This window comes from Aythya fuligula, chromosome 2 (genome assembly GCF_009819795.1).
Source record: "Aythya fuligula isolate bAytFul2 chromosome 2, bAytFul2.pri, whole genome shotgun sequence".
Lineage (NCBI taxonomy): Eukaryota > Metazoa > Chordata > Aves > Anseriformes > Anatidae > Aythya > Aythya fuligula.
In genome coordinates, this window is record NC_045560.1 from 132,894,584 (window position 1) to 132,909,209 (window position 14,626).

The window sequence follows — 14,626 nt, forward strand, 5'->3', positions numbered from 1 at the left end:
GGAGTATCAAATGAATTCTACTGATCTACTATTTTATCTGAGGAGAGCTTATACTTAGTTTTGCCAAGTATTTTTTGCCACTGGAAGTCAGACTTCTGCAGTTAGATTTTAGTCAGCAACTGGTACATTAAGCATCATGTCTAATCTGCTTGAAGTCTAAGCTCTCGAGACATCCTTGTCTTCCCCAAGAGCTACTTCTAAATCTTGCTGTTTTAAAACGCTGCACATGTGTAAGTAGGTCAATCTTAAATTAATCTAGTTAAAAGTACTATACTCTCCATTCAAACACTCAAAAAAAAAAATATGATTTAAAGAAGAGCTAAACTAACTTAAGTGCATTTTGCCAGACAAATCTAAAATCAATTTTGATAAACCAATGCAATTTTTGAAGTTGAAGCAGGAGTTTATGCTTTAAGTTAAGTTAAGCCATCTAGTTTCTGGCAGGTTGCAAAAAAAATGTTTTCAGCTACTCTCAGCTGGAGAAAGGACATATATACATTAAGAAGCTATAAAAAATATGATGATATGTATTACTGATGGATTTGTCTATTAAAATATACCTTCATCCATGATTGGCTGCTCTCTGAAAGTCTTCTTTCTGATCTATTTACTCTGCCATAATTTTTAGGATTCCATCCGAGAGCTTTACTATATTTAATAGTAATTATGTTTGTAATAAAATATAAAATAAATCCAGGTAAAAGAGATTAATTGAAAATATATAAGGTAAAAGTGAGGAGGAATAACAGTTGCATCTCAGTCACCATTCCCACCTGATAGAAATAGTTTGTGTTTCATTCAACAAACAGACAGCAGTGACGTTGAACTCCAAAAATCATCACAGCCCTTTCATTCCCAACTACTGCTTGCCAACATGAAGCTTCTGAACATAGTCATTAGTTAGGAACCTGGCTTCAGTGGGTTGGGACTGCCAAAGATTATCAGGATTTTACCCAAACTTCATCTACTAAATGTTTGCTGGTATTTACCAACAGAACTAGTCAAGACACACAGGTTTCTAAAGATAATCTAGCTTTGTCTGAAGTCACTGTTCAGAAGACTGCTTTCAGTCTCTTCATCTGTTCCTCGCTTAGGTCTTCAGAAATTATAAATGATGGAAGGTCTGAGATTCATTTAGCTTTGGTACTGCTCACTGTTAAGTTAATGGGAAGGGTGCAAAATGAATTGAGGTTAGTACTTGTCCTCTTCAAGGCTTTCCAAAATAATAAATAAAGCAAGCAAGCAAGCAACACCCCTTACTCCAGAACACTCTAGCTAGTTACCCTATAATAGGGGACATATTATCATTTCAAGTGGACTTTATCACTTCAAAAACAACCTCAATGTGTACACTGCATTTAGCAACTCTGAGATCTGATATTGACTCCTCTCTTTCTCAAAAGTCCGGTAGTGGGATCCTAAGCAACATTCATTTACAAGTATGAAATCATATTTCACAATGAGATCAGATCTAGTGAGTCCTGTATAAAACATATGTTTTGTTTTCTTTGTAATTTGATTTTTTTTGAAGTAAACATAGGAAAATTGTCCTTCTGATTGATCCTGCTGATTCTATTACTATATTCTATTGACAAAGCAGATCTGCAAGATAAGTCCTATTCATAACTGTGTTGTTATAGAAATACATCATCTATTTTTTCCAGTAGCAAATATCTATGCTCAGCAGATATTATTTAAAATTTCCACAGATTTATAAACACTGCTGCTCAAAACCAAAGAAAATGTGAAGAGTATAAGTAGAAACATAAAATTGCCTGTTTTACAATAGGGAAAGCATCTTATCCCTAAGACCTTGAGAATGCATATACATCATGCTGCAGTAACTTGGAGGATAGGGGAGGAGGCTCTGAAGCTTAACAACTACTAATGAAGCAGCATGTCCAGAAATCTAGCACACTAGTTATTCTACTAGAATCTGATACTTCAACCTTTAATTATATTGCAGTACCTTAAAACTTTATGTGTTCCAGATTTAAAAATGGCCAGATGAAGACAACATGTGACAGAGCCCCATTAAAGCCAACAAGAACACTACCATCAGCTTCAGTACAGGAAGACATTTTTATGCTAGCAGCTAACAGTAGAGGCAGTCCCTGCCTCCTCTCATCCCTGTCAATGACTCTGAATTTCTATACAGAGATTTCAAATATTTTCAACTGAAAATATATTTTGAAAAAGACTTCTGGTTAAGGATTTTGACAATACTATACCTCCAAAATATTGCCGCTCTTAGCAAGACATCATTGTCCTTTTCTGGATACATCATTCATTGTCTAAATACTTTTCACTCCAAAAATGAGGTGATGTATATCACCTAAATGGATCGGAGTCATAGGGACAATGAAATCTTCTCCTCACCTCCAGATTGATATATTAAGATTTTTTTCCTTTTCCTTTTTTTCCTTCTTATTCTTTCCAGCATATAAATTTAGGAGAAAATAAAGTTGTTGTTTTTTTTGTTTGTTTGTTTTTAATAAACACTGATTTTTCAAATAAATACTTATGTCAGTTGATGTTGCTTATTTTCATCTGTTTTTTTTTATTGTTGTTTACATCTCTAATTGTCCATCCTGTATGACCTCTATTTCCTTATTTTACATGTATATGTTTGTCTTGTTATTAATCTAAACTGTGCTCTTTGTGAAATATTTTCCTGTGATTTTCACATCCTTTCTGATTTCCTGTTCCTGACTAGTGTTTCACTTTCAATGTTTGTTTCTTCCATCCTCTTCTACTACAGTTGCAAAGTGCTACCAAAATAATCTTGAGACTAAACAAACTAAACTTTCCGTGCTGCAGCCCATACAATGGTGTGTTCCGCACCTGTAGCTAGAACAGCACTGGTATCACACCAGTATTGTGTCTATTGCTGCACAATACCGGCACAGCATCAGGACTCCCTTCAAACCCCAACCAGTAGACTGGGAGTGGGCAAGAGGTGTGGAGGGAGCATCACCAGGGCAGCTGACCTAAACTGACCAAGGGGATATTCCATGCCATGTGGTGTCACACTCAGCAATAAAAGGTAGGAAAGGGGAAAAGGGGTGGAGGAGGTGGGGGGTGGGGAAGGGGAAGGTGGCTCTCATTATGAAGATGTCTGTCCTATACAACTGCTATGTGTATTGAGGCCCTGCTTCCCTGGACGTGGCCAAACATCGCTTGTTGAAGGGAAATAGGATTTCTCTTCAGGGAAATAGGAAAAAAAAAAAGATTTTTTCCCCCTCTCTCTGTGTCTCTGTGCTTTCAAGCAGTCTTTGTTGTTGTTTTTTCCCTCTTTATTTTCCCTTGAATTAAATAAATTATTTTTTTTCTCAACCCATGAGCTCCCCCCCCCCCCTTTTTTTTTTTTTTTCCAGAATACTTTCTTCTCCTCTTCTTTTGAGGGGAAGTGAGAGCAGTTGTGGTGAAGTTCAGCAGCCCAGCAAGGTAAAACCAATATTGTTTGCAATCACCAGCAGCACAATGGAAATTCAGAGAAGAGTTCACTACAGTTTAGCTGGAATTAAGGTATCAGCTGTACTCAGTTTATAGGGTATCCAGGAAAAAAAAAAAAAAAAAAAAAAAAAAAAGATCATTATAGAGAGTCTGCAAGTGTTAATTTGTGTGACCAGAGTGTTTTTGTTTGTTTGTTTGTTTGTCTTCTGAGCAACAGGCCCATTAGTCTCTACTCCTACAAAAGTCTTATTCGCTCCTCAGAATGAGGGAAAAGTGCAGACCCCACAAAGCACAGACCTTTTTCACCACCTTGTTAAAATAGGTGTACAAGCCACAAAAAATGACCCTGAAGTGATAACAATGGAAAACAGCACTAAGATGCAGAGATTATGTGTTTCTATTGAAAACGACCCCTCAGTCTGTAACGTTATTGAAACCAAGCAAAACAAAATAAAATCAAGAAAGCATGATAAGAAAATGACAACAAAAACCCAGTAACAACAAATCACCCAAAGTATGAGGACAGTGCTATTAACTAGTCAATATAAAGTAATGAGTACTGAATTTGTGTATGATAATTTATATTCTTGTTTTGTGCTCATTAAATATATACATATATTTAAAAAATAATAATTTAAAAAGGAAAACTGTCTTTGAAAACTTTCCAAGGAGTTGCTTGTGTTTTCTGAGTTAGAGAGTATGGCAAGCAGTTTTCATTAGCAGAACACTAAAAGGTGGAAAATCAGGCTAGTACTTTTCAAGAGGACCTAAGACTTGCATTTTGCTGCTAAATAAGCAAGCTGATCTATGTTTTCAAATCACTCTGGAATAATAGAATTGTAATCAGAGAAAAAGATTCTTTGGGGTGAGATTTAATTCAAAAACAAAACCAAAAATTTATGACCAAAGGTTTTTACCCTTGTATTGGATTTCTAACAACACTACATGGAGTTGACTATTGCAGGACTATGGCAGCAATGAAGCTTAAAAAAATGACACTCGCCCAGGAAAAATGACTCATGGCTAAGATCAGAAAGATATTTTTCAACCTTCTGCTTTTCAGTGTTCTGAGACTGAGCTCAAGATGATAGGGAGCCTAAGAGAGCTGTAAGTCTTTCCTTCCTGTCAATCCCAAATGGCATGCTTGTCTTCTTTTTCCACCTGGAGATTTTTTCCAGTCACAAAACAACAACAAAAACAAAAATGTGGACATTCCTTCAGGATTCCTAGACCTAAGCTAATGCAGTAAGATCATCAGCTAATGCAGTAAGATCATCAGCACAGGCCTACCTGATAACTGGAAGTCACGGACAAATAGCAACTCTGAGTACATATATCAACTGTACTTAGGTTGATATTTCTAGGCTGACAATCACGTAATACTTTCATTTAGACAATAACTATGACCTAAGATCCAATGTACATACAATTTCAACAGTGAAACTAGAATTTGCCAAAATTCTTCAGAATATTTACATTGATAAGATATTTAATTTCAATGTATTTTGCAGAAATTTTGCAGTCATAAACTATTGTGGGTTTTCTATCTTGACTATCCCATTTTAACAGAAATCTGACTCCCTCAAAAAGGATATATGAGCGCATCAAAGTACGTTATTACACTTGCAAAACATATTTCCTGTGATACCTGTTGGCACTTCATGACATAGATAACAAAAATTTTCTTATAAAAGGTCAGTCCTCTAAGATATATAAAAGCACAGTTTTAATGATAGTATCATTTTACTTTCACTTACTTTTTTCCTTCAAGATATTTTAAAATGAGTTAATACAAGAAATAGCTCTTGACAACTATTCTACAAAACACAACCACAAGAAAACACATTAAGAAATGCATGTCATTTTGCACTCTGAAAAATATCTAAGTTAGAGTAGAAGATAGCCAGAAGGTCGCACATTTTCATAGAGACTAAAAGTATCCATATGTGGAACTGTTCCAAAGGAGTTATCACATTTTAAATTGACACCTTGCCTTCAACATACACGTCTGTAGATTTTCCTGTGTGCTTAAGTAATAACTTAAAAAAGATAGAACATTATGTGCAGTGTTGGTCTCCCACAGAGTTCATAAGAACACTTTCATTTAGCCTCACAATGCTGTGACTATTTACCTGAGCTGCACAAACAGAAGACTCCCACTGCTGTTTCTTTGATCTGAGCTTGTGGAGGGCAAATATAAGCAGTGCAATATATTTTGCTCCGATAAGAATCTGGGGCTCAGTCCATAGGAAATAAGCTTCTTGAACCCATTCTGCTACTAAAGGCCTCCACAATGCAGTATACTGTTCTTGCTTCACTGGCCCTTACACAATACAAGTATTTCCCATCAGAATCATCACAATATCCTATTTATACCCCTGAACTATTAAGTTGAGACTTTGTTGTAAGCACAAGGCTACAAATACTGGTACACATAGAACTCTGAATTAGACTCAGAAGATGAAAAAGAGAGGAAAGAAAGGAGTTAAATAAAGTCCTTAATTGTTCACAAATTTGGTTTAACATTCAAATACAACAGTTTTGCACTTAATTGTCGTCTTTATCATCTTTTGTGTACCAATAGCATCCTCTTTGTGCATCTGTATGTCTTCTTCTATATGTCATTGTTTGCTGAAGAGACTCTCTCAAACTATGGAAATGAGTTAGAGAGATCTACTAGGACAACTGGGGCCAAAGCAGCAAATGCACAATAAGTCTACAAAAAAGTTTTTCCTTGATACTGTTCTGCAGAGATAGCTTTAAATTAGGCTTATTAGATAATAACAGTAATTTAATCACATGAACTTGGAGCTCAGCAAAGGCCATATTATTCTTCTGCAAATAGTATCATTAAAGAGTATCTGCAGTCTTCACTTAGCAAATTTTAGATGTACCAACTGTAGTAACTTCTTTAACTCTGAGGCATTTACAACTTAAATAAGTAATTACGAATCACAGAATGGTTTGGGCTGTAAGGGACCTTAACGATCGTCTAGTTCCAAACTCCCTGCCATGGACAGGGAGACCTACCTCTAGACCAGGTTGCTCAAAGACCCATCAAACCTGGCATTGAACACCATCAGGGGCCATCCACAGCTTCTCTGGGCAACCAGTGCCAGTGCCTCACCACCCTCTGAGTAAAGAATTTCTTCCTAATATCTAACCTAAATCTAACTTCTAGTTTTAAACCCTTACTCCTAGTCCTATCACTACCTTCTTTGCTAAAGAGTCCTTCCCCAGCTTTCTCTTATGAGTTCCAAAAAAAAGGTTCAAAAGTTATTGGGAAGCACTAATTCTGTTCTTGGAATAGCACCCTTAAGAGTTGACTTTAAATGCTACTATTGCATCACCATTAAGTAAAACAGAAGACTAGGTTTTATACAGATAGGTATCGGTGAGAAGTATCAGTCGTTCTTAATCTCTCATATCACTTCTAATGAACATTCCATTTTCCCTAAACCTAAATAAAATCCATATGGCCAACAAGTACAAAATGCAACTTGTTTATGTAAACACTCATCAGTACAATGCTTGAATTAACACAAGGGTTCCTAACAAGAATTTAATGTGTTTCAAGAGAAACACTTCTTCACGCTCTGAGTTACATTTAGACAGAAACTTTCTATTGAAGATTCCTAATAGACCAATTAACTGAAGATATTTCTAAAGCAACATAAACTTAGGGTAGAAAACTATGTGACTTAAGGACAGGGAAGCATGGAAATAGCTGAAAATTCATGAGATGCTTTAATTAATATTAATTATTTTGTTTAAATTGAAATCTTCTCTTACCATCATGATTAGGATTTCCCAAAGTCCATGGCTCATCTGAGTCAAAATGAGTGTCTCCCCCAATTCCTGGCCCAGGGAAATATGCATGGGCCAAAAATCCTCCCTCCCCGTCAAAGGGAGAACTGTCTCCATGAAAACCTGATGCAAAAATGATTGTAATATCCACGTCCCTCTTGCCATTTTCTAATTCAATATAAGGAACTTCTTCAAATGTTAGAGGAGTTACATTCTGCCACACATCAAAGGCACGGCGAATGGCTTTACGAGTTTCAGCATCACCTACTTTTGGAGTGACGTTCTTAATGCTGAAAGAAACAGAGAAAGAGTAAATAGATTAAATTTTACAGAGTGGTAAGTGACACTGCTCACATCCACTTTTCACTAGATTATTAAAAACATAGAGCTTTTAATAAAACATATTAGTGTTGTTTTATATTCCTTAAGAAAAGTATTTTTAAACAAGCAGGTGAGAAATTATTGTGTTAATTCATTTAGCCCTTTACACTAGTTGTCCTTATATGTTAGCTGACTTATTCTGAGCAGTACAAAAATCTTATTTGTAGAACATTAAAAATATTTTTAAATGAAAAAATTCTGAACAGGGGGATAACCAGATTAATCAGCCACTGACTGCTTACCTCCTGGACCACAATTCAAATACATCACAGCTGAAGAATGGCATGTCATTTCTGATCAAAAGCTTCAAATGTTTCCAGTTAAATGATTTTTTAACTTCTTAGTGAGCCCATTAACAATAGCAGAGCTCCATACTGTGACTACCAACCAATTTTTACAAAGCCTCAAAAATGGTTCTTGTTTCATTTGGAACTGGATAGATAATTTCTTATCACAAATAAAGCCTTTCTATTTTGTAACAGGCTAAGATGTTCTTTAATAATCTGATCGCGTTTATTAATGTTTCATAAAACTGTGGAATTTGTCAGAAAAATCATTTTATAGAAGATCAGTTTTATGCTAATTCATAAAAAGTTAAACAAAAATTTCGGTCTCTACTACATATACAGTTACACACACACATAAAAAAAAAAGGCAAAGAAATGTCATAATCACTGTTGAGTTCAAAATGGAACTAAACTGCATTACAGTGGAATTATCTTAAAAACAAACACAGAAAACTACCCTTCTTTATTTAAATTTATTACTTAATTCAAGAAAAGATTGCCAATAATCAGATTCAGACCTATCCAATTTCCTCTGTAATTTTTACTCAATTCATGCGCACAACAAAGACTTATATTATTATGTCTGTACTGAAACTGCTGCAATCAAATGCACCTTTTTTTTTTTTTTCATTTGACGTGCTTTGCTGAACATCCATCCATCCATCACAAGTTTTAGAAGTAGCGTTCTGGAATGCATGTAAGATTTCTGTAAGTTTATACAACACGATGTGCTGATGGAGATCACAAACACTTCACTAGTCAGCCTGAGAAGATTCATATACTTGATTATATGATACTGAAAGTTTATAAAAATGGAAGAAAACCTTTCAAGTCTAATTTAATTTTACATATATAGTATGTAAAATACTTATTGAATTCCTCTAGTTTCATCATGTTCTTTTAAAACGAACTTTGTCAGATTTACAAAGTCCTGCCACACAGATACCACTCAGAGAGGAAAAATCCTGACACCTGGGCCTGGCCCTATCCTACACAATGTAGATGTTGTGATTCAGATTGCTTTGTATGCCTTTTTCTCCTGCTTTTGTCTGGGATAGAATTAATTTTCATCTTAGAGGCTCATATGTTTTTAGAGGATTCTGTGTTTTAGGATTTTTGATGAAAACACTGTTGATAACACACCAATGTTTTTGGTTGTTGCTGATCCTTGCACAGACTCATGGACATTTCAACTTCTTGTGCTGCCCTGCAAATGAGGAGGCTGGGGATGCACAAGGAAGTAGGAGGGCACACAACCAGGACAGCTGACCCAAACTGGCCAAAAGGATATCCCATACCAAATGGAGTTATAATCAGAAATAAAAGACAACTGGGTGAAAGAAGGGGGGACATTTGGAGAAATGGCTTTTGTCTTCCTAAGTAACTGTTATGCTTGATGAGTATCTGCTTTTGTGGAAGCAGCTGAACACCTGCCTGCCAATGGGAAGTAGTAAATGAATTCCTTGTTTCACTTTGCTTGTGCACATAGATTTTGCTTTACCTAATAAACTGTCTTTATCTTAACCCATGATTTTTTTTTTTTACTTTTATCTTTTAGATTCTCTTCCCTGTCTCACTGTGGGAGGAGTGAGTGAACAACTGTGTGGTACTTAGGTGCGTGATGGGCTAGCAACACCTTTCCTCACAGTTACGTATTCCTCATAGTACTGACTCATCAGTAACTTTATGATTAGTGTTGTTTTGATTTTCAGGTAGTTAAAAATTACTGGACACACTGGGCCAAGTATCAGGCCCTGCAGAACCCCTCTCTAAAAGCTCCCTACTTTGTGAATTATTTTTTTAAAGATGTTTTAAGATGTTTTGGAGTTTGTAGCCTACCCACACGTTGAGAATGTACAGTATTTCTTTCACAACCAGAATGCCATATAGCACTAAATGAAAACACCTCACAAAAGCACACTTACACTGCCACTACCAGAAACTTAACAACAGTTAATGTGCTGCTTTCCTAAGAATATCACTACAATGAAGATGACATTTTGCATTAGTCTAATTTTACAGTGTACTCTGTAAGGCACATAAATTGTCCCAAGCACAGCTCACTGAGGGATTAGAGCTTGTGCTGCTGCATATACAGCAAATGAATAAACAGGTTTTTATAGAAAATAGAATACGTGTAGCAAAACTGCTATTTTTTATGTAGTAAAAATGATGAAAAGAGATTGGATAAAAACAGATTGGAATTTTTTACTGGTGGTAAACTGATCAATTGTTTGGTCTAAGAGAAATTGACTCACATTTTGAACCTCATCATTTTACATTTTCTTGCTTTTCAGTGCACAGAATTAAGTTTTAGTCATTGATTATAAATGAAAAATTGAGCCATTCAACTAGTTTCACACACATTAACTATGGGTGATTACCTATAGTGGGGGACTTTTTCTAGGAGCTTCAGCTATCAAATTACTTTTGAAATAGTATTCTACATCTCAAGAGTCATTGTCAATAAAAAAATATTTTTCAGAGCATACGTTCTGTATTAGAAAAAGACAGATTTCTGGCTTCCAAAATGGTCTTCCGGAGAGAGTAAGATTGTAATGAAAAATGTAGCTTCTAAAGAAATTAAATAAATCAGTATTTATTCCAATATAGGAATATTTCCAGAAATGATTGTCCTTTTTAATGGGCTTAATACAAGTCAAGTTCAATCCTAAAAGGGCAAATTCTAATGCTATTTGTAACACCAGTGTGGAAGTTTTCTGGCTGGGAAGCTTGCATAGAATATAGATATGAAATCCAAACAACTTTACATTTCTTTCATGGTGTTGATCTTCAAAGGGGTAGTAACAAAATAAATCCATACAATGTATCAACTATCAGGGATTTTAAGGCTCATCACTTAAAAGGCTTTGGTTTAGACATATCACTTCAGTAGCAGATAGTCTTATGTGGTCTTTTTTCACGTGGCTCTACATCTTAAAGATAGGAGTCACCTAAAATAGTAGTTGCTGTCACTGGTAACATGAAAAGAGGAGCTAGGCATCTTACACTCAATGTGTCCATATAACGTGGCTCAAAAAAACTTGGGGACATGCCAACCCAGATTTATTCTTATTGCAAGGTGGTAACATAGCAAGCCAAAAGCCATCATAATAAGAAAATGGTATTTCCTAAGAACTGCTTTCATAACCTCTCTGTCTAGTGATCATTTCACAGGAAAGAAATTCAACTGAGAAATCTCCAGTGATGGCCTTGAATTGATTTGCAATGAAACCTTATAAAGGAGCTGAAGACAGTACTTGCAATTCCTTCCAATGGAATTTTTTTAGTAAGTAAAAGGAAAATAAGTTGAAATATTTCTTTAGATGCCATTTTTTACAAACAAGTATACTGACTGATATTTTGCACAGATTTTGAAAGCTGTTATTCTTAGATAATCACAGACATATATCCATTGAATACAGTATTTTGTGGTTATTATTGCTGCTTGACGCAAACATTGTTTTCAACCTTGCAGTTGCTTTAGTCATAGTAGTTTTTAAATCCATCTCTTGTAAAAGAAAGAAAAAAAAATCATCAGTGATATCCACTTTTCATGTTTAAGTAGTATTTATACAGATACATGAAGAGTCTTGTTTGGAAGACTGCTATTCTGAAATTCTGTCTCCTCTTGATTTTAGAAAAGCTTTGGGTTTTCCTTCTACTCCTCCCCCTCTTCACCCAAAATAGCCTCCAAAAAATTCTCCATCTTTCAGTGACAGATTTTTGGCTGCAACAGCTTCAGGAGCCTCGTAAGGCTGTCAGGATATACCTCACATGACTGTGTAGAATCACTCATCTGAAAATTAAATACAGTGTATTAAGAATCACATATTTGCCATTAAATTTCACTGTTTCCTTCTTTTTCTTATGGTCCTCAGAGCAGCTCACTATATCTTTCACATAAATTGCTACGATCCTGTATATAAAATCAACACTTCTGACCAAACTAAAACCCAAGAGACAGTTCAGCAAATGCTAGATAAAGCTCAAATACTTTTGCATAAAGCTTAGCATTATTGCTTACCTTAGCAGAAACAGTCTTCACAAGAGTTATAATAACTCAGTGACAGACTCCTTCATGGCCTGTAGACTTTGATACTTTTATTCTTCCCCAAATATAATAAATACTGTTCTTAAATTGGTTCTGTGCTCATTTGTGCAGTAAATCCAGAGTACAGGATTAACAATATCTTACTACCCTGTTGTTATGATTACACTGGATACTAATGAGTGCTTTTGAAATTATTAGGTAACTATAATGATGCAAGAGGACTTTTTAAGGACTTTTTAGGACTTTTTTCTAGAACATGAATATATCAATTAACTATACATTTAGATAATATTTCTACAATGTCATTTCTTTCAAACATTCTAAGATTTTCCCCAAATTTGTGGAAAAATTCCCATTTTCCCACAAATGGGAAACTCTTTTCTAGAGAAAGAAAGAGTACAGAAGAAAAAAGATCAGGAAATTTAACTGAATAGGTAAAAACATGCAGTCTGTAATCCATATGAAGTAGTCAGCCATTTCTAGATCTATAATTGATATGAAGCAGTTAAGATAAAATAAATTGAAACATAATTTAAATTTAAATAACTTGTTGAAACATTAGCTTCACATTGCCATTGCTGTCAATCAAACCTAAAAAAAAAGGTTTTCTTCTATCGTTTTTTTTTTTCCTTTTTTCCCATCCCAGTCTTACTCCTATTTGAAACAAATAGATCACCTCTGGTTAAAGGTATACTGCATTTTGTGCCATCATTTATCTACAGGCACTTTCCATCAAGTAACTTCATTAATCTCTCACTGATGTGGGTTTTCTTAGCTTCAACTTCTTTGCAGTCTCACTTTGCTAACTCTTTGTAGCTATAACCTTAAAACATGTAAAATGTGATCTTGATTCATATAGCTCCAGCTCCAGCTGATTAAGCCGAAGTCAGATATATTGCTTTTGATCTCCTTGTTCTGTGATCACAATAAAAGTCAACCTACTGTTGCCACATCTATAATTCTCTTGGCTATTCTGTTTCATGGACAATACTCTCCCTATAATTTGTTAAAAGGAGCTGAAAAGTGACAAAGATAAGGTTTCCAAGATACAAAGCTAAGATTATTAAAATACTTTGTTTCTACAGGAATGTGACCCATGTCATATTTTACTACTAATTAATACGAATAAAATGCAAGACCAAAAAAAATAATTTACAATTATAACATATTAATGTTTAAGGATTTTATTATTTCTGAATTGTTGAAGTAGTCAAATATAAAAGAAATGAGAACTCATATTATACAATGGAGATAAATTTTATTTGAAAAGGGCTTACACTTAAAGTACATATAGTGAAAAGCATTTTAATTTAAATTACACTGTGCAAAAGCATGGCTAATTGGCTTAATTGACTGTTAAGTAGGAATTCTCTCACACAAGTACAGTTATTGGGACTTTTCATTACCTTATATACCTTTTATTAGGTATACTTTACATGCCTTTACTTCTACATTTAGTGGTTAGAAATGCTGAGGTACATAACACAGCTAACTGTTTTTTAAGAAAAGGGAAAGAATCACGGCTATGAAATTAGATTTTGAGATAGCACCAAGCTTTAACAGGGGGTATATATGCCTAAATCAGCAGGTAGGAACGGAAGTACTTTATTTTATTCAGATTCATAAACATTGCCTATAATGGTACTAACAGAACTAAGGTAAATACCAGAAACCTTCCCATGTAGCATAAGGTTGATTATAAGTCCAAATTTTTTTTTGGTTTTGTTTTTCTTTTTCTTTTTGAAAGCTTGTGGGAAATACATATATAATGGCAAAAGAATGTTTAATACACAAGGATCTATTAAAATTTACGCTGTAATTTTGCATCCATGATTATTAAGGAAAGTTAATGCTTAGTTTCAGTAATCATAGGATCCCTGGCCCTTTAGTCCTCAGGATATGAAGCTCTATGGTAGTCTATAATAGTTTATGAGAATTTCATTATTGAAAAGAACTAGTCTCCCTAGTATAAATACCTATTTTTCTAGAGCATGCAAGTACAAGTCACCAGAGCTCCAGCAAAACATGTGAGTGGTAATGATAAGAACACACATGTGGGTCAAATAAAAACATCTGTTTTCAGAGAACCCTAAGAACTTCTTCCCCATGCCAGTCAGCTTGCTTTCCTCATTTGCAAGTATCACTTCCCAATACAAATCTGCATCCATTTTCTGTGATACTGTGTGTACTTTGATAGAGAGCAATGAAAGATTTTGGCTACTGACTTGAAATTTAAAGTTCTAGAGCACATGGTAGGGTATTTCCACTGACTTAATGCCTTGTAAGCCTCGTGTGTATGTTGGGAAAAATGATACAGGCCAGTCCTGTAAATGTTTCTGGCATGTTTCAAAATGTTACTTAGGCATAAGATAATACAACTGAATTAAAGCACAGAATATTGCTTCCATGTTGAAGACTGGTTTTCAGATGTTTCAGTTACTCAAAAATTAATTAAAGTTAGAAACTTCTCATCATCTCTGAAAACAACAACAAAAACACAGAGAATGTTTATCCCTTATTTCTGTTGTTTTTATTATTATTATTACTATTTATTTATTTACTTACTTTTAAAGGAAAGAGAATATGCTCATGTCTAGACACTGAAATAACCATATATTTAAAAAATACAGTATGCAAATCA

General features: G+C 34.7%; 1 protein-coding gene across 2 annotated transcripts in view; it reads right to left on the reverse strand.

The window, feature by feature from the left end:
* MMP16 (matrix metallopeptidase 16) overlaps positions 1-14,626 on the reverse strand; it is a 189,128-nt gene that overhangs the window by 69,276 nt on the left and 105,226 nt on the right. For both annotated transcript variants that reach the window (XM_032181550.1, XM_032181551.1), the window contains one exon: positions 7,249-7,553. In XM_032181550.1, coding sequence (XP_032037441.1) covers positions 7,249-7,553 — 305 coding nt within the window. The remainder of the gene's footprint in view (positions 1-7,248; positions 7,554-14,626) is intronic.